Source organism: Pollicipes pollicipes, unplaced genomic scaffold, assembly GCF_011947565.3.
Source record: "Pollicipes pollicipes isolate AB1234 unplaced genomic scaffold, Ppol_2.1 Scaffold_7262;HRSCAF=8765_pilon_pilon_pilon, whole genome shotgun sequence".
NCBI lineage: Eukaryota > Metazoa > Arthropoda > Thecostraca > Pollicipedomorpha > Pollicipedidae > Pollicipes > Pollicipes pollicipes.
In genome coordinates this window covers 21,762,927-21,783,939 of record NW_023597055.1, presented here as the reverse complement: position 1 = coordinate 21,783,939, position 21,013 = coordinate 21,762,927, and the positions used below count along the sequence as shown (strand labels likewise).

At 51.9% G+C, this 21,013-nt stretch overlaps 1 protein-coding gene across 1 annotated transcript in view; it reads left to right on the top strand.

The window, feature by feature from the left end:
- LOC119113575 (palmitoyltransferase ZDHHC11) overlaps window positions 1–18,534 on the top strand; it is a 77,116-nt gene extending 58,582 nt beyond the window's left edge. Inside the window, exons 2-7 of the mRNA XM_037237868.1 lie at window positions 9,501–10,970; window positions 11,121–11,314; window positions 11,507–11,686; window positions 12,138–12,583; window positions 13,183–13,337; window positions 18,478–18,534. Coding sequence (XP_037093763.1) covers window positions 10,434–10,970; window positions 11,121–11,314; window positions 11,507–11,686; window positions 12,138–12,583; window positions 13,183–13,337; window positions 18,478–18,534 — 1,569 coding nt within the window. The 5' untranslated portion in view covers window positions 9,501–10,433. The remainder of the gene's footprint in view (window positions 1–9,500; window positions 10,971–11,120; window positions 11,315–11,506; window positions 11,687–12,137; window positions 12,584–13,182; window positions 13,338–18,477) is intronic.
- Window positions 18,535–21,013: the final 2,479 nt, after the last annotated feature.

Below are 21,013 nucleotides of genomic sequence, written 5' to 3'. Positions count from 1 at the left end.
AAATATTTTAGCAGAATCCTGTCTTTTATGCATGTTTAATTTAAAAGTACTGCTGACTCAGCATTGACGAGCTTTTTGACACATCGTTCTAGTTTCCAGGCTTTTGACTTGGCATCATCGCATAGATTAAAGATGGTTCGCACAAAATTACTCATACATTTGTCATAATTTACGTTCTAACGTTTCGAGATCCTATCTCATCGTCGGAAAAGACTGACGGGCACGAAAAATAAGTTTTGGGCTTTAAAGGATAACAAATTGCGTACTACAAATTGCGTACTGTTGAGACGCCTGTGTAGACGGATATTCATGACGTCACCGAGCACAAGTCAGCTGTTGAGACGCCTGTGTAGACGGATATTATGACGTCACCGAGCACAAGTCAGCTGTTGAGACGCCTGTGTAGACGGTTACTGAGACAATGATTACGGGAACCCACCGGTGTGATCTCCATATGTCTGCTTGACTGAATAAGCTTTTTGATATCAATATGAAGACATCGTATCTTATTACTAGAATCAACAACTACATGGCACGGGGTGGATATAAGACTTGTCAAACACGGGACAGCCAATTTGAGCTTAATCACAGCTCATCTGAGGGATATCAAACGATATCAGCATGTGATAAAACTCTGAACAAAAATGATAAAATTTACTGGGTTAATGGGTTCATGACGTTTAGTTGTATGAAAGATAGCATGCAAGGAGTTCAAGTTCTAAAATAATTCAGGCTGTATCCATCTTCAATTTTCATTTATTTTCACAACGGAAATGCAAAGTTGTAATTCATCACGGTAAGACTCGTGGTAGGATGCGCAGAAGTCGGTGTTACGACAAAACAAACAGTGAAAAATGGCCACTCTGGTGCCCAGGTGCCTACTGGATGCCACTAAGCCAGCGGCTCGGTATCGTGTTGCGGCAACGTGTAGCCGTCTACCGCCGTCTGCCGCCAGCTACCACAGGGACTTCAGCTGCAGGGGGATTCAACGCACTGAACTCAAAAAGTAAATGATAGGTGGCTCGTCTTGGTTTTGGTCCATGCGAATGCCCCACCCCCCGCGACACTGGTGGTCCTCATTACTGTGCGCCTTCGCCTGCTGTGTGATCCTCGTTACTGTGCGCCCTCACCTGCTATGCCATCCTTCATTACTGTACGCCATCGCCTGCTTGCCATCCTTCGCCACTGTGCGCCCTCGTCTACTGTGTCAGCCAGCATGATGTTGCGGTTCCATTTACTTTGACGCATTTTTCCTTAAATCAGCACGTTTCTACATTGGTGGTTACCAAAGCCTGTAACAGAGCGCAAGCGGCACGCGCCGCGACCGAGACAGCTGACCAGCCAGCCAATCAGATCAGACAGGTGCTACTTGCCGTTAATAGCCCTTCGATCGCTGATTGGCTGACGTGGCTGTGATGTCAAGAGCGACTGCATCCGGGTCTATAACCCATCCAATTAGATGTAGTGGAATTCTGCATGGGTGATCTGGATGTCTTGTGACCCTGAGCGGGAAAATTTCATTTGCTGCGCCTACCAAACATTTACGGACGTAACCAGCCTGGCTAACCAGCTTGACTAACCAGTCTAAATAACCAGCTTGATAAACCAGACTGACTAACCAGCCTGACTACCCGCCTGACTTTGCACCGCCTTTACTTTTTCAACATTGTTTCGCGTCATTGAACTCGTCCCGTTTACCAACGAATCACTCTAAATGCACTCACAATACACCGTAAATTTATTCCTGCGTGTTATTCGGTCCAGTTTTGGAGAACAGCGGAGCTTGATTTGTTCCAATGATTACCTGATTCAAATGGTTTTCTGATGAGCGCTCTTTAGTGCTCACATAGCTGCGAGACACTTCTGGTGCCATCACTGACGGGTTCGGGAAGGGGCGGTAGTGACGCGCAGTGAGCACCAAGACGATAAAAGCATCGGACAATTTTCCAGCCTTAACCCGATTGTCCGCTTACTAGCACGGCATTCGCAATAGCTGTCCCAGCATACAACCTGCGCCAGCATTGTTCGATACCGGATGCGTTCGTGCGTGCAGTTGCGTGCATTTACAAATGCCTAGCACAATAAATGGACGAGCATGCGTTCATACATTGGCAGTCGCGTTGCCTGTACAAAACTGATTGGCGCCTGCGTGTAATGAGTCGCACTATCACTGAATAGTGTATCTCTGGGTACGTGTCCGGAGCAATGGGACAGCAACACCCCATGCAGGAATCCTTGAACGGAAGGGGAATTATCTTGAGGCATGCCCTTCGTCATCGCTTATACTGTTCCACACGCGCATTTGTGCCGCGAACGCTAGACAAAAACTAATCGAAACAGAGCTGATGGTCTCATACGGGGTCAGCCAGGTACAGATGATATTGCGATACTGCATATGAATAAACGGACCAACACCTGCTTGACATATTGTCTGAGGTCTTTTCATGCGCACTTCAGAAAAAGCGAGGAGACATGGAACCAATGCAATCTCAGACACGTCCGTTTTGGCTATTGTGGTAGCCTTCATCACTATTTCACATAGCTCTTATGTTGACGGGAGTGTACCCATCACGCTATTGCAAGTTCTGCTTCTTGCTCAACGTCGCGGAAAGTCAGGTATGTCTGAGAACATTCTTTTTAAAGTCACCTAAATACCCGGTGTGCCACATAACTTGCTGCAGAGTACCGTTAACTTCTTTGAAAATGGCTCGGCATCAACCTTGTTCTAACCGCTGCATTGGCAATGCGTCTCTAACCAAGTTGTGGAAAGCGTGCGATACAAAACAGCGGCCGGGGAGAGATAAATCACCGCATAAGGTCACTTCCGATGCCCAAACTCTCTCTCTCCCTCCCTCTCGTTCTTTATCCCCCCTCTCTCTCTCCCTCTCTCTCTCTCTCTCTCTCTCTCTCTCTCTCCCTCTCTCCTCTCTCTCTCTCTCTCTCTCCCTCTCTCTCCCCTCTCTCTATCCCCCCCTCTCTCTCTCTCTCCCTCCTCTCTCTATCCCCCCTCTCTCTATCTATCTCTCGCTCTCTATTCCTTCTCTCTCTTCTTCTCTCCTCTCTCTCTCTCTCTCTTCTATCTCTCTCTTCTCTCTCTTCTTCTCTCTCTCTCTCTCTCTCTCTCTCTCTATCCTCTCTCTCTCTCTCTCTCTCTCTTCTATCTCTCTCTCTTCTCTCTCTCTCTCTCTCTCTCTCTCTCTCTCTCTCTCTCTCTCTCGCTCTCTTACTGTGCTGCGGTCTGACCGGCTCTACGCTGCACTGGCAGCCATCCCTGCAAATCTTGCCCAATGCCTCGCCTTATCAGTCGGATCACATCACCGAATACTGCTGAAGAATGGCGTTCAACCGGCTGATGAGAGTAAGCGAGCAAATTACCGAGAACAACATCCTGCAACGGTACATCGCGAAAGTTTGGAGGTCAATCTCCCTCTGTTGGTGGATGGATTATGGTTTTTCATCGAAACGGAGCAGCACAATTTCAGTTACATGAGACAAGTCCTGCATACATTCCGCGACTGCACTCTGGTGACTGGCGACTGCATTCTCCCCGCTTATGATGAACAGGAGGAGCTGCGGGTCGGTCCAGAGAAGTTTGAAGCATTCAGATTCATTTCAAACAGACAGTGGTTTTGGGCAGCCCTAAAATGTGTGATGACGACACGGTAGGCATTCTAACCATTCGAGCTGTCGGGACGAAATACTATCCGTTGTTGCCGTTGATCGTTTGGACACGCAGCTGTGCTGATGTGCATTTACATTGAATATATTCGTTTGTGATTGCCGGGCTACGTATTTTTTTTTCTGGCTGGTGACCACCCTGCTTGGCCCTAAGCCACTAAACCCACTACCGCGACATACTCACCTAACTACCGAGAACTGACTTTCAGCGGTCCGTCATCGGGAATTATTCTCAAATATGTCGTGTTTGCAGCCTTACTGGGAGCAAAGACAGTACTGCGAAAAGTACTGCCCGTGTGTCCAGTAGCATGCCTGCCCGTGTGTCCAATAGGTGCTACAGCATGCCAGCTCGTGTGCCCAGTGGGTGCTACAGCATGCCTGCCCGTGTGTCCAGTAGGTGCTACAGCATGTCTACCCGTTTATAAGTAGATGCTACAGTATGCCTGCCCGTTTGTCGGTGGGTGCTACAACATGCCTGTCTGTGTTTCCAGTATTCGCTACAGCGTGCCTGCCTGCTGCAACATGTCTCAGTAGCGCGTCGGGGGCCTTCAGCCTTCAATGTGCCCTTGATCTGTGTGGTAAGGCCATTTTAGTGACTCATGTAGTGGCCATACTCATAACTGTCGCCGTATGTACTGGCGGCAGTTGCATCATCGAGCTGAGCCTGAAACGTCCTGAAAATTGACTTTCTCCAACGTATATGGAGTCGAATGCAATGCACAGCTGTTAGTTTACTGAACACAAACCTGACGTCGGGCGGGTCATCGACCTCAGCCGACCCCTAGGCTCGATGCGATTGTCAGTTGACTCATCGCGGGTCACCATACCACAGTGATGACTAGGGATCCTGAGAGGGGGGATTAAAAATTGACTGCGTCGAACGGTCGACCAGACGGCAGCTCTATTATTGATGATCCGGTCTGATTTGCTGCAGGGTGCATACGTGACGACAGTAAAATCAATAGCATGCCTTAGTACGTGAACCATGAGATACATTCGGAGTTGGTCGACGCGTCAAACCCACTGGCAGGGGTGGAAAGGTGCCTTTTCTGTCAGTGACGAAATTTGGAACCGCCTGAATTGTTACCTGGGTTCAAATCTTTCAGAAACCGTTGCAATACACCTCGACATGCAATAAACCACACAAAGCAAAACAAATTAAATGCAATGCTGCATAACAACCAAGCATTTTCGTGTCGGGAGTTCATTTGCACTAAAGTTTCATTTGCTGGCCATTAAACACTGGTTGAAGGTTGAGATTAACCTAACATAATTATCAGGTAAAGGTATACTTAACATAACCAGCCTAAAGGCATATAACTTCCTATTCAGTTGGGGGGGGGGGGGGGGCGGGATTGTGCCTTCTAACCAGGGATGCAGTGTCCTATTCTAGCAATATTATTTGTCTATTATTTTCCAATCATCATAATTTGGGGGTTTAACCCCTAAAACTGATTTTGAGGAATTCCATTCCTGCTGCCAATTACGTAAAATTGCGTCAAGTCTGGGGGAAAACTGTTTCAAGCGTATTTTTGAGACGGGCTCAGCCATGTCTTCTTCCTGCACCTTTATCCCTTCCCCTTCCATCCCTCACCTCTACGCATTTTGCGAAACTGCCTTCCTGTGGCCCTACATTAACCGATAACATGGCTCTACAAGCACCTAAAACAATATCACTTTTGTTTTCGTGACGTCGTCGTACAATCAGCTGAAAGCGTTGGCGACCTTCATTATCTTGGCATAATTATTACCGGTGCAGATCTCGCACTTCCTAACGTGATCCCAATTATTTAGAGCAAAACCCATATAATATTGGTATCAACAGATGCAAACGACATTTTTGAAAACCCCTAGTACCTTCATTTAGCTTTATATGCAATATGGTGACAACTAAAAACGGTTTATTTAATGTCTGCTCACCGATCAGTGCACAAAGTCTGAGGTGCAACGGTGAATGTGACAGGCCTACACCAGCGATGTTCGGCCTCTGACCTCAAAGCCGCTGTCGCTCTCAGCAGCAGCAAACCCCGGATGAATCCTTGACACGTGTCGCTCCAACGACCTCCGTTTACCTCTGGGCTACAGCTCAGATATCCACAAACAACAACCCTAGACCGGCAGGGCTTTTTAACGCTGTTGCCTTAAAAACTGACGATTAGGTACATCCTTCTAGCCAGTCAGTATGTCAAAAATGAATGTAACCAAAGGCAGCCACAGCATTGCACTGAACCCAATGCATGACCGCGTGGCGAGCAATCAAGCGCATCTGTCTCAAGTGGCACAACGCTTTCAAACGCTGCGTAGCAGACTGATTACGCTCGCCGCAAGATGCAGCGGCCAGCCATGATTCTTACGACTAGTGTAATAAGTCTAATTATTTTGTATTTTATATTGTCTAGTGACAAATCTAGTTAATTGGTATTTTATACTGTGAAATATGTAAAATGAATCTTGGCTAAAAATATGTGAAAGCACTGATCTGAGCGTCATTGGAAGAGCACTGCGTTGTCACTGACCTGAAACGTCAGCACTGATGTATAGTTTGTAGCACGTCAGTATAGTTTATAGTACATTTCTGGCACCCGCTAAAAGCTGTTCTGATTAAAGCTACTATGTTTGGCGGCATTTTATGAGTAAAATTGCTTACGCCAACGTTTCGACACGTGTTCACGCTGCATGCGTCTGCGAGCACATACTAATACTGAGCCTTGAGTTTCATCGAGCTGAGATAGTATGTTGTAATGTATAAATAAATGGGGGCGAGGGGTCGTATCCGGATGTTGCCCACAGGGGGCAAGGAATCTTATCCGGATGCTGCCCACAGGGGCGAGGGGTCGTATCCGGATGTTGTCCAAAGGGGGAGAGGGATCTTGTCCAGATGTTGCCCGAAGGGGGCAAGGGATCGTATCCGGATAAAGACGGTTCCAACCTCCCCTCCCATTTCTGCTATGGGAACTCTGAATTGAGCCTTTACAGCGTGAGACATGATTTTCATGAAAAATGCCGGAATTGTAAGCGGCAAAAAAAAGGTTGGAAAAATTCAATACTTGGTGGGAGTGCAGTCTTTTGCAAAAAATTAGTAACTATCAACCTTTTCATTGCTTGCCAGCTGTGAACATACCGTGGCCGAAATCCGAGAAATAATCTGCATTTCGCGTATGTTAGGTTAATCGACTTCGGGTTAACCTCCTCGAACAAACTTATTCGTCGAGGCTACACTAACGACAGTCACTATGGCATCCTCTTACACAATTGTGTTCTGAGTACTTACACCTGCTGTGATGGCATACGTAGTGGAGAGATGAGAGAAAGCTACATCAGCTTTTGCTCTGAGCTCCCTCCTGTTATAACTCGTGGACTGAGACTGAGACTATTATAGTTGCATTATATTTATATTAGGTATATATGTATAATATGTAGATGCATAATATATAATACATAACACACACACACACACACACACACACACACACACATATATATATATATATATATATATATATATATATATATATATATATATATGTATATATGTATGCATGATATGTATGTATATTATATAGTTCTATCATATTGAAGTAGGACTAAGACTATTATAGTTGCAGACAGCTGTGACCCTCAGCCTCATATACAGTGGTAAATTTTTTGAGAGTGTGTCTTAATGTTTTTGGTTAGTGACTTTTAATCAAACTCCTTCCAAATGAGACAGTTTGTCCCACCCTCGGGTAAATTGTATCACACGGTGGGGAAGTTGTGCTGATGTTTGTGTTGCTCTGTCATAGAATATGTTGCATCGCGAGCAAACAGCATGCGTTGCGACTTAAGACAAAATGCGCTGGTTTATGCTATTTCGTAGTTCTTTGTGATTACAACATTACAATCGTTTGCTTTTTTCACCGAGCAGCTGCGTGTTTTACTACTACTACCTCGGTTTCAGTTGCTCACGAGAAATCATGACTTTACATGAGTAAACGATGACAGGTTTTCTGGATGAAAATAAGTCAGGACAGTCATGTAAGTCAATTAGTGACTGCAATTAAGTCAATGACAAATTGTCGGCACATCATATCATTGATACAATGTGCCCCATGCACAGCCGATACCACGCGCACCGCTCGACATCTTAGAAGCAAGTTCTCACCACCCAAAAATCATTGGCCGGCAGACTCCCAGATGTTTTTTCAGCATATCGGACACGTCTACCGCCCCACCACTCAGCGCATCATTCAGATCGGTCTAGTTATGCTGTGAGCCCTCAAACACATATTCACAGCGATCGATATAGTTTTCGACGATGCGATGCGGCAAAAAATCACGGAAAGGTGTAGGGAGCTGCTGTGCGCCAGCTAAAACATTCAATTACGCTATCCATGGCATCGTTTCGGATAAATCGTCCTGACACCAATTGGACTTGATACAATTCACACCAATTAGGCCCTACACCTATCATAAATTTCCACTGCATCCATCAACATCATCTGTTATGCTCGCCACGATTATTGCATTCTTTGTGAGAACGAAAGGAACCGATCAAAATAAGTATAGCACAAAACACACTTCCATTTCATGAAACACAACCGTTTTGAGGTCAGCTGCCCTGTGCGCTGCGTATGTCCGCTAGACCGCTGTCATAGATCAAGTAAATTATCCCATTTGATAAACTTGATCCCAATTTATCCACACTGTCCTTTGTGTTCAGCTTTTGTCAAATAAGTAATGGACGAATAATTCAATACACGTTGGCTGGCAAGGGTTATGGCTGAATAAATTAAAACATCAGTGATTCGGAGAAGAAATTTAGCAAAGGATCGTGCCAAGTGGTCCATGAACATGGCCAAAATATCGACGACGCATGTTCAGGGCCTCACGTCACTGGAATAACCATTTGGACACCACATGTCGGACCCTTTGGAAACAGTCACTGACAGCATGGCTAGTGTCTGGAGATGTCCGCGGATGACTAGTGTCTGAAAACGACCGGGGATGGCTTGTCGCGAATGGCTAGTGTCTGAAGACGCCTGCGGATGGCTAGTGTCTGTAGACGCCCGCGGATGTCTTCAATCCAGGCCCCGTAGATGATTATTTGCTTCCGTGAACGGTGCGCGTTTATGAGCATGACACAATACATCTGTATTATGCCAGTGACTTACCAGCGCATTCTTCGCGCCAAACAGCGGCGCGGCCAGACACATCTCGTCATGAGTGAACCGATCGAGGCTGGTCACTCCATGGGCAATAAATAATGCGTCTTTCCAAAGACGGGCTGAATTATAACTCCGCTTGGTCCTTCCTGTTAGAATGTGTAACAGTTCACGGAATGTGAACAGCATGAATAACGTTTTTCCAACAAATTACACTTGTGATTAGTCACTATGACTTGTCATGCTTGTAAGAAGTACGACGTGCTAGTACCCGGATGAGGAAATAATAGCATGCACAGCACAGAAGCTGCAAATGTTACAGATGCCGCACCAAGATCCATTAAGACCGACGATTTTCACATATACTTTTAACCAGGCTTTCGTTCGTTAGGGCGACATCACTAAACAAAATCTCAACTTTTTCCACCCTTTGATAAGAACACATCCGATCAGTTGCATGCCAATGATTATATTTTGAACATTAAAGACAAGTCAAAATGAACGAAAGCCCTTCGGCCGCAAACCTTGTATGGATTATGATAACCCGTAAAAGGCTTATGGCCAACACCTTGTTGTTTACTTTAGCTTGATCGTTCTCACCATGTTACGCCGGGTTGATTAAAAAAACAGGAATATGATTACGCCTACCACCGCAACAATAATGACATCACTCATCCCCAGGTGGTGAGGGACGACTGCAACACATCATCTGCTGCTCAGCGCCAGCTCCTGCAGCCCCGCGCCGGCCCAAGCAGCTCCTCGTCGGCCCCAGCAGCTCCGCGTCGGCCGTCGGCCCTGGTGTCACCGAGCGCACGTGGGGCCGACCTGTAGCTCAACGGGGGAGAGCTTTCAGCCAGCTGACGGTGCCAGTGACACGATCCTTCGGCCGCTGGAAGCTTCGGTCGCGGTCCGTCGAACCTGAAATTATCCGTCGACACGCGCCTGGACCGACGCTGGTGGGCGGCAGTTCGGGGAACGACTCGTAACGGCCCGCCGCGCTCTGATGGACTCGCCCTCGTCGTGATGGACTCGCCCGCGTCGCGATAAGCTGCTCGTGTGCTGAAGACCATCGCTCACCGAAAACGGCGTCCAGACAGAGTCGTTCGATAAGTCGACGGTCGATCAAGCCGTTCTACGCTCGGGCTAATCGAACGAGTCACGGGAGTCGATGCTGAATGGCATTTCATCGGCTGGGATCGGATCCGCCATGTGTGTTTTAATCAGTGATCGGTTCTAGGAACCGGAGTGGCGGCCGAGCAGCGTCCAGTGACCTCAGGTGATGCCGTGACCCAGGTCCAGGTCGAGCATGCGCTGGCTTAGCGGCGTGACACTGCCAAGCAGGCGCTCAACCTGGACAGGGGCGTGAATGTTTCCTCAACTCAGCTCATCTCCATACTCGAGACGGTTAAGTGACCATCGCATTGCCGGGTAGCATCATCTACAGCAAACCGATGTTGTTGCCCCTCCCCTCTTACTGACGCCAGGCTCCGTCCCATCCCAGAGTTGTGATTACCACATTACATACCCCCATCACAGCCTCACGTCACAGCCCCATCATTGCATCACAGCCCTCCCCAGCACAACATCACATCACACCTCCCCTCCCTTGCAATCATGTCGAGCCTGGTCCAGTGTCCGTGCCGTCCGGTGCCTGGCCAAGACCTGGCGCCCGAGTACCGGCGGTGGCGGCGCGTGCACGGCCTCCAGCTGCCGCTGCACGGCCAACAGCTGGCCGGCTGGCTCCTGCTGCTGGCCAGCGCGCTGTACCTGGCCGGCGTGCTGCTGCCGGCGCTCTGCCCACCGCTGCGGATGCCCGTCTGCCTGCTGGCCGCGCTGCTGCTGCTCGCGCACGCTTTGACGCACATCGGTGCCACGCTGCTCGATCCGGCCGACGCCGACCTGCGCGCGCAGCGCGCCCGCCAGCCGGTGCCGGAGTTCGACCGCGAGCGGCACGCGCACGTCATCGAGAACGGCCGCTGCCACCTGTGTAACGTCACCATCGCCTCGCAGCGTACCAAGCACTGCTCGGCGTGCAACAAGTGCGTCGACCGTTTCGACCACCACTGCAAGTGGCTCAACCACTGCGTCGGTCGGCGCAACTACAGCTGGTTCTTGGCGTGCGTGGCGAGCGCGGCGCTCCTCTCGCTGCTCGTGCTGGCGCTGACCGTCGCCGAGATGGCGCTGGCGTTCTCGGCTGGCGCGGCGGCGCGCATCGGCGCCTGTCGCGCGTGCGCCAACGCCGGCGTCAACGACAGCGCCAGCGCTGCGCCATGCGCCCCCGTGCTGGCCATGTTTGGCCAGCCGGTGGGCCGCGCCGCGTTTGTGGCGGGTGCGGCGACGTTCGCCGCGCTGGCGCTGGTGTGTGCGCTACTGCTGCTGCACCTGCTCGGCTTCCACGCGTTTCTCGTGGCGCGCGGCGCCACCACGTACGAGTACATCCGCAGTCATCACGCCGCTGGGCAGAAGGCCGTGCCGGGCGGCGGCGGGGATGTTGGGCGGCGCGGGCGGTGCGCCGCTGGAAGGCTCCCGGCACCGCGGTGCTGCCGTCTGGCGGAGCTGCGGTGCTGTCACCTGGCGGAGGCGCAGCGTAAGGGCCGCGTGCAGCCCGCGCCGGAGTCGGTGCTGCCGCACAACGGCCGCTCGGGGAAGCTGAACGGCGCGGGCCCCGCGCCGGCCGCCCCCACCAGCGTCGTGAGCGTCTCGGCGCTCGTGGCGGCGCCTCGTGCTGACGGCGCCCTGCCCGTCCTGGCGCCCATCAGGGAGCGAAGAAGTGACGCCACGTCGGCGGCGCGGCTGACGCACGCTCTTGACACACTACAGCGGTACAACGACACGTGTACGGAACTGCCCGACTCGGACAGTGAAGGGTGCGACCAGGATAAGATGGCGGTCGTTGGCGGCGGGGAGGGTTGGCGGACAGGAGACAGTGCAAGTTCTAAGCTTGAGGGTGGTCCCAGTGATGAGCAGCGACAAAGTCTCGCAGGTGGTCGTGGTGCACAGGGGCGAGAACAAAGTGCTTCTGCTCGAGAAAGACTGCGTCTAGCTGTGGATTCTCTGCCATCAGATGCGGGCGGGAACAAGGAGTGCAAAACGCTACCGAACTCATCGGACAATCATGGTGCGGCTGCGGCAGGCGGGACACGGACGAACGATGCGAACAGCCGCAGCGCAAAGCCAATGCCCGGCCGAGTTCCGAGTGCAGCAGACAGCGACCGGCTCCCAACAAGCCCACGACAACGCCCAGCCGCCGACGCCGCCGCCGCCCGACGCAGACTCGCCGACGGTGATGCCGCCTATAAGCGCCAGTGCTGCCACCAGGCGGTCACTCGACCTAACCGTCGACAACGCGGCGGCGGGCGACGAGGATGTCGGTCTGCGCGGTCGCTTCCGCGTGACACCGGTCACGGAGTTTCGCGCGACTGCGGCACCGGCGCCGCCAGGCTCTCCGCGCATCACGCGCACCGTCTGCGCCCGACCGTCTCCGGCCGAGTCACCGCCGGGCACGGCGGCCAGCCTGTACAGCGGCGCCGAATCGCCGCCGCCGCTCTCGCCGATCCGCGAGGAGCCGCGGCGCGGCAAGCGCGTCACGTTCGTCGAAGTGACGCAGGTGCGTCGCGTCGAGTGCCTTTCTGATGCAGAGGGCGCCGGCTTGCAGCGGGAGCGCGTGTGCGACGAAACGCGACCGCTGTCGGCGCAGCAGCCCGTCGCCAAAGACTGCCTTCCCAGCTTCCGTGCGCGACGGCAGAGCCATCTGGCGGCGCCCCGTGAGGCTCTTGATGTTTTGGCCGTCACTAGCGGCGCTGGTAATGCCGAAGCGACCACGGAAGTGGCGGCGCCTCTGCATCTGTGGAGTAAGGACATTCGGAATTTTAACAGTGTCAGGACGTGACAAGAAGAGAGCCGCCCCGGATGGCCCGGGGCGCCGGCAGCGGACTCCGTTCTAGAATGCGGCTCCATAATGCGCGGGTGTGAGCGTCTGCGTCCATCGAGGATTTTTCGTGGAGGGGAATAAGCGTCAATTGTTATTTTCGACTTTGCCTGCGCTGAGATCACTAGCACGTCGTTTTTCGGAAATGATCTTCCACGATTTTGATGGACCCCTTGCTGTTAAAAGAGTGCTACGAACGATAAAATCCGACCGTGACATTTGGAACAAAGCTTTGACCGAACGTGACCTGTAAATACCACTTAATCCAGGCATCACAATGTTCATCACAGCAGCTGGCTTGAATGGAGGTCACGGTGACGCATGCACGGACCGACATCCTTGGGTCGACGGTTGTGGCTGTGAATAGCAGTCATATATATAGTCAATAGCTGTGAATAGTCCGGCTCAGTCGGCACCGGTCTTGCCTGTTCGCAGGATCAGAGGCCACCGACATGAAGTCTGAGCCCGATGCGGTGGACGCCTCCTTCCAAATCGGGACAGATGCTTTGGATGTTAACGAAAGCTTGTCTGTGGAGGAGGCGGTTGCTGGCTGTCCGATTCGGAACGGGTTCTTTTCTGAAAACATCCAAGTGCTTGCTGTGGTTTGGCCCCAGTTTTTTTTTTAATCCACTCGAAACACCCGAGCAGATGCTGCTAAGGAGTCTGCATAGGTGTGACATCACTGGAGTTGGTGCCGTCTGGAACCCGGTATTTTTCAGATTTGGCTGTTGTATCCTTACTTTTAAAAATTGCGCTAAAATGGGAATGGACCTCCGTAAAATTTCAGGTCTGGTTCTGTTCATGCACAAGGCGACGTGACCAAGTCCTGGGCGCTGTGAGTCGTGTTTGAGGCTGCCTCGTGACCAGCTGATTGTCGGAAGCCGTGTCATGCTCTGGCCGATGTAATGACTCACTACCGGTAGCTGCTGTTACCTGTCAGTCTGCCCGTGAGCACATCCAGGACAATCTTTCCGAGGTGGAGAGGACTGGCGTCCCACTTGTGGTACCCGAATTTTTATATCTTTAAATTTAACGCATTTTACGGCGACCATTTTGTTGGCAAGGGGTTCTCGCACTTCTGCAGTGATGCCCTGCCGTCGTCCTCTTGTGTGCACCACTGATGTTTGCGGGTCGGCTGAGTGAGCTCGTGATGTTTTCACCACTGTTTGCCCGGGGTCGCGTGCTGCCAGAATGGCCTGCCTGCCTCTGGCGGTACGTCGAGACAAGAACAACCTTGCGCCCATCTAGACGCGGACCAGCCACTAATCAATCGATCACCGACTGCGGCATCAGCATCCACCAAGCACCACCTACTGGGGCATTGGTGTCCACCAACCATCACCTATTGGGACATGCCTCCGCCTTCCCTGACCTGGTGGCACACAGCCGCTGATTTGGTTATAGCGACTGTGACGCGTCTTCTTGTTGATTTGATAACCAATCGCAGCGCGGAGATGTGTCGGATGTAATGATGGACACGCACTGGATGTCTGATGGACACTCAGGGGAGTTCATGTGGGATACCTAGCGGCCTTCTAATGGTAGGACGGTGTTTGTCACTTGGCCAGTGCGTTCATCGCTGTTTATTGCCGGTGGGATGCTAGAATTTTGAAGGAGTGTGTCTTGCATTGTGAGTCTGTCAATTAATATACGGATTGTTTCTTATCGACGCTCACCAACACTGGAACATCGCATGGATGGATGAATGGATCCTTTTCCGAGTACAGCTCCTCTGAGTAAATCATAGCGTAGCATTGAAATTCAGTTCTGTGGGCAATCTGTGTTTGCGTTATTTCGGAATGCATCTAACATCATTCACGGCATGTCCTGGCCGATCAAGAGGGGGGGGGGGGGGGGGGGGTAAATCACTTGCAACCTTGACGGAAATTTTTTGGTGACGGCTTCCCCCCCCCCTTCTCCCCCCCCCATCGTTATACGTGTGCGCGTGCTGGGAGGCGGCTGTCGCAAATGCTTGAACAGCTCGATTTTATCCGTTTCAAGAAGGAATGGTAAACCCAAGGGGTAGTATTAACTTAAATCTTATATAAATACTGCCATAGCGCTTAACGATGGCAAGTCCCGTAGTCATACGTCGGAGGTTACGAAACATTCTAAAGTAGCAAAAGCAATTATTCGAAAACAGCATTTAATACATTTTCATGTAATTAGCCCACGATCTGCTCACTAAGACTGCAGTAACTCCAAAACACACCCCATCAAGGAATTGGGAGTGCTCCTTTGCCGTAACAGTGAGCCTCGCTGAAAACTGACGCATTTCCTGGGTGTTCTTATCGCACCCATTGGAAACTATTCTCAACTCGATGTGTGTGGTTTCTCTGACATTTTTCGAAACAATGGGTTCAGGCAGTCCATTCGATCATCTCTGTGGTTCACACTTTCGCCACAACGAATGAATGGACTATGGCTGAATAATGACATTCAGCGTGCGCACGCATGACTGGTTTGCTCGCAATACTCGCAGGCGGCGACTGGACACTCGGGGTATTTTGTCCAGTGGTTCTAATAGGAACCGCGACTATGACAAACCAGATACAACTAGTAATCAGTTAGAAATAGTCAGAAAACTCCAATAACGTCGAAAATGCGCTTGTTTGAGCAAAAGTTGTGCTGTGTGAGATTTATGGCAACTTACGTCATGCCATTGTTCAAGCTGAGAAAACTGTTTAAGTTTAAGACAAACACTAATGCCTATGTTTTTGATTATGTTTTCAACACGCTATTAGCCGTACAATGTCATAACTTAAAAAGGATTGGCGCACCAATCCTGACTTAAATCTTGGCACTTCTCCACAGAGAAGAAGCAAAATAAAACAGGCGCCGAACATGACATTCTAACACCGAGCCTCTGCCACAGCACCAGCTGCCACCATCGCCATCGCCGCCGTCTCAGTTGAATTGAAGCAGCCTCAGACCGCAGGCCGACGCTCAAATGGTGTTGTCCTGGAAGCACGCTGCGAGCACCCGACTGTCCGCGGTGCTGATGTGCATTCCGTGCATTATTGCGTGTGGGGTGGCGTTGTGGTCGCTCCCGTTCGCATCCGATTCCAACCGCACCAGCAGAAGCAGTCCTGCCCCTCCTATGTCTATGTCTATGTCGGACAGAGACCACCAACACCGAGCGATTGGCTCAATGTGGGTTTGTATCCTGTGGGCCCATTTCCCAAGCAGGAGCAGGGCCGGGCCTGCGATTTGCAATGTTGGGTCACTGACATAATGAGGGGCTCCTGTGTCGGTCAGTGGTTCACAGCGTCTAACAGGGGTATTATGCCGGCAAGTGACGTCGAGACAGCCATGAGCCGGGTTTGAGGGAACCCGAACAGGTGCCGGAAGGGTCTCTGGAGGTCAAAGTTCGAGGGCCTGTTTGGAAGGCTGGAGAGCCCGAAGGGCCGAGTGTAGGTTACCTTGAGGACTCCTGTCGGTAGGGCCGCGATCTCAAGTGTTAGGAAGAGGGGCTCTTGCACCGATTGCACTGAGGCAGTGTAGTCCCAAATGTTAGCCAGAGATCGCCAACACCGAACAGTCGGCTCCGTATCGGTCGAGCCCAGGGGGCCTAATTCCCAACGCAGGACAATCACCTGGACCTGCGATTTGCATTGGCTGGGTCATCTGCAACAATGCGGGATTGCGGTGTCGGTCAGGGGCCCACAGCACCAAACAAGGTGTCCTGCGTCAGCAAGGGACCTAGAGTCAACCAGGAGAACATTTGTTGAACAGGGACGGGGACGGGACGAATGCCAGAGGGCCTCTTGCGTTGGCCGGAGCCCTCTGACAATGAAAGGAAACATGAGAACTTACGACAAGAGTTCGTCTTGAGACCATGGACGGGCTCTGTGTCATTTCCGTGCCCCAGGGTCAAATGGTGGGCCTTCCATCCCAGTTCCAGCCATGAGCCCGTTGTGCTTAGCTAGAATCTATTTGTCAATCATTGGACAACCTGCGGTGATCAGGGCGAGGAGTCTTGCGTCGATCGTGACCAACTGCATGGGTGAGGAGGCCTCCTGCGTCAAGAAGGGGATCAAGATGACATGATGTGTCCCTCTCAGGGCCTCCGGGTCGACTAGGGTACCCCGCCCTCGTGTCGCCAGAATGGCGGCCGGAAGGCACCCGGGCTGCGTCGGAATGGCCCTCCAACTCTCAGTCGGGAACGATGGTGTGCCCCTAGTGGTCTTCCCCTAGTGGTCTACTTCTAGTGGTCTGCCTCCAGTGGGTGCCCCTAGTGGTCTACCCCTAGTGGTCTGTCCCTAGTGGTCCATTCAAGGGGAGCCTTGTCCGGAAAAAGTACAGGTTGGCATTCGTGTAAAAACGAGTGAGCTGACATGAGTCCAACAACAAAAAAGGTCATCTCATGTTTACCTGAGAACAGTCATTTTTCGGAATCGACTAGCGAAAAAGCTCGCAATATCAGTACCAAGAACAGTGATGGCCGGGGTTACAGTTTCCGTAAAACCGAACAGCGTTGGCAACTGCGAATAATGCCCGAAAGTGAGTGTCGTGCGCCCGAGAATGACCGCTTTAAAATAATGCTTCCAAATGTGTTGCAAAGTTAGTTCGTATCGGTCGAAGACTAGGGTGGGGCTTGTACTTTTTCTGCAGTTTTGAGGTTGTCCTTTTGACAGGTTAACAGCTTCAACAACACGAAAAATCCACATGCGGCTGCGGATCAACTGTCCAACTGCAGTTAGACGGCTATCAAGCCTCCGTGAGTTCAGCGACCCGTAGGGTCCCGACCGTAAGCTCCATGTATGGATGTCCAGTCCACCAGTGTCGCCCGTCGGACCGGTACAACGACGGATGGCCTAGTGAGGGTGTCCGCCGGTCCCCACGCACGGTGGTCAAGTCCGGCGAGCATTTTATCTATGCTCGCCGGACTTGACTCTGACTCACTCAGCCAACTGACTCGCAGCGACATTCGCTCGTCAGTTGGCTGTTCCTCTTAACATGGCGACCAACATGGGGGCTAAACGGTCTTTGGAGCGCTGGAGAGAACTGAGAGAACTGGAGAGAACTGAGAGAAAAAAGAGAGCGCTAGAGAAAAAGAAGAATAGAACAGAGGGCAAATTGCTTCACAAGTGCTTCCATGGTAGTAGAGTGTTATCGGAAACGTTTTGCAAACGAATTTTGCGCGCGCATTGGATCAGCACTGCCTGTGCCCAGCCGCACCCGCGCGTGCCTTCTGACGGATTTTTTAATCACCAGGCACGACCAATGCGAATGATTTATAGTAGAGGCCGCTTTCGGTCTGTCGTCAGCACGTTTGTCAGCACCAATCACGGCCAAGTATTCGCCCTACATCACGTCAAGTGACCGCAAAGTCACGTGACCTGGCACATCACGCGCCGGCAGACGATGTTGCCAGAATTTTTTGTCGGCCTGCCAGCATAGGGAGAGAGCGCTACCAGATTAAAAAATCACTCTGATTTAAGTGGGGGTTTAATTTGGTAGCTCTTGCGTTGGCGAGTACGTTAGGTGGGTTGGGGGCACTTGTTTCTAACTTTGAGGGAAATGCGACGTAAGGAGAACATTGAAATGCCAAGAGTGGTCATGAAAAGGTGAGTGACAACGAGGCAGAACCCCCCAACGAGGCAGGGCGACGTACCAGGGCGGACCGTTTCAACGAGTTCTCCTTGTCACTGGGATCATGAATCGCCGCTGACCTGAGCGACCTAACAGGCGGTCCGGTCCCGTGACCGTCCGTCGTCGTCTCGGCAGCTTTCCATCCCCAGCCAGCCACCCTACCGGAGTTGGCTGGAGCTGTCAGACGCCTGACCTTGCCTGGAACGGTCGGCTCGTTAGGGGTGTCGCTGGGGATGTTTTGCAGTAACAGGTCCCCATCTGCTGCGCGTTCTTAACGTGTCTGTGACGAACGACATTTTTCCCGGAGTGTGGAAAGCTGCCGAGATGGCTCCCGATCTACAAAGCGGAAGGCGACGCGCACGAGCCCTCTTACTATCGCCTGACCTCTCTCTTCTGTTTCTCTTGTCTACAATTACCGAGGAAATTGTGTAATCAACTCTCTATGCACCTGTGCGGCCGTGACATTTTCTGAATGAACAGAAATAGTCGTCAAGGAGATCATTCGGCACAGTTCACGGCCCTGCCCTTCTTAAAATGCAATGCCATATAGTTTCTGAGATACATGCCCGCAAATATATTCAGACTACTTCGTGCCGCATATTTTAAGGCTATTAGGCATGAACGACGCCATGGCAACGCCATTTCACTCCACGCCATTCAAATCCTGCCACACCATATTCCATGTAATGTTGAAGGCCATGAAGAATACCATTGTCAAGCACTTCAGATCTGGCGTCTGCAACCAGTATGTCTAAATAAAGTTGAAGTCTGCTGGCTCTCAGTCAATGTTGAATAGGTTGTGCAAGTTTCAATGACGATTTGGTTATTTTTGTTCTTTGGATTAGAGCCTTCTCGAGCAGTAATCGTCATTTCACAGCTATGAGATGAAGGTGAATGGATAAACGTTGAGCTGCATACTGGAGGGGGGGGGGGGGGGGGGAGAGCAACGGCCGAGCCTTAGCCCGCGCAGTGACCCCTCTGCGGGGCATTCGCTGGACACCCGGTTGGCCTCGCCCTCTAGGGGGGCTCTCGGCCACTCGTTGATGGCACATGAAGCCTGCCCCTTACAATCGCGGCGCTTTAAAGCGTCGTGCGAGATAAACGAGTCCGAACTGGGTTCAGTGAAAGTCTGTTGGCAGTCAGTGGCGGCGTTTGTGACGCGAGAAGCTCACTGGCTTGAAGAGCGTGCTAATCGTCAGTTTTTTTAAGATGCCGCGCGGTTTTTCTAAGGAATGTCTCCCGCGCACGCACCCCCGGTCGGCTGCGGTGTCGGGAGCTCCGCTCCTTCCTGCCTCACATCACCGTGCCTCGGCCTGCGTACCTGCCAGCGACTGTCGTGCGAGAGTGACCACCTGCGTGACGCAGCGCGCCGTGGATTCATGCCAGTCCGACGAAACAGTCTGCTTGACCAAACAGTCTACTTCTACCGTCACAAAGATGCATTGCGATCTTGCCAGCCAACTGCTGCTGCTGGTGTTGACCTACCTGCCCGTAACAGCTGCGAGACCAGCAACACAGCCGCCTCCCCGACTCGTACCAGCATCAAAGCCGCATTCCCGACTCGGACCAGCACCATCGTCACCGGTGCTGTCCTGTAGCGATCCCCAGCCGCCGGCCCTGTCGACACACTGGCCGATCTCGAGGCGACCTCGCGCCGCACCCCGGCCACGGTGACCTTAACCGTAACCTGCCTGCGGCCGCTCGCGCTGCCCGGCGCGGCAGGCGCGGTGCCGGCACCAGGCGCCGGGGCTGCAGGGAGGGTCAAGCTTGGCGGCGCTCTTCTCTGGACGGCCGTCGTCAGAACATGCTGGTGGGATTGATCAACATTCAGTCCCTGCTGCCAAAGATAGGTCCACTGCAGCATAGCCATCTAAATCGGTTGCATTACGACTTTTGCGTGATCACCGAGGCGTGTCTTTGATCCGCCACTGCGTCCAGGCTGGTCACAGTCCCGGCTAGGCGCTGCGCCGTGTGGACCGGCCAAGAGAGGTCGGCTGTCGAGGTGTGGAGATCTTGAGCCGTGACTGTTAAGAAGCCGCTGTCGTCACACAGCCGGCATCTGAGTGTCCGGACTGTCGGCTGGAGTCCCTCTGGCTGCGAGTGAGACCGGAGTCCGACCCGCACTTTTCTGTGGCTGCGGTCTACCAGCGCCCCTGCTGCGCGATGGGTGCCCTCCAGGCGGACTTCAACGAACTGAAGTTGCAATATCAGCGGGTACTTTTACATTACCTCGGACCGATCGTCATCATGGGTGATTAAACGGTAATTCACGGGACCCTGTTACTGACGTCAGAAAAAACCGGTTAAATGAGATGCTGCGATTGTTTCTTCTGCACTGGTTTCTTAGATAGCCCTCTTTTTCTTCCGGGTCGCTTTTAGACGTGGCCATTTGTAATTTAGACAACGTCGTTCAGCGTGTTGGGGATTTTCACTGCGCTTTCAGCCCTGACCACCTTATTCGCACGCTCATACTTTTGTAAAAGTGTCGTGTCAAGCCTCTCCGTATCAATACTTGACTGCTGAAGTGGGCTAATCATGTTCGTTTGCTTCGTAATTTCTGCCATGTCGACCGGTCCGGTGTTCCTAGGCGCCCATTAGTCGCTGATATATAGTTTCATCCGCTTGACGGTCTTTTACTTATCATTGACAAACACGCTCCGATCAGACCAGT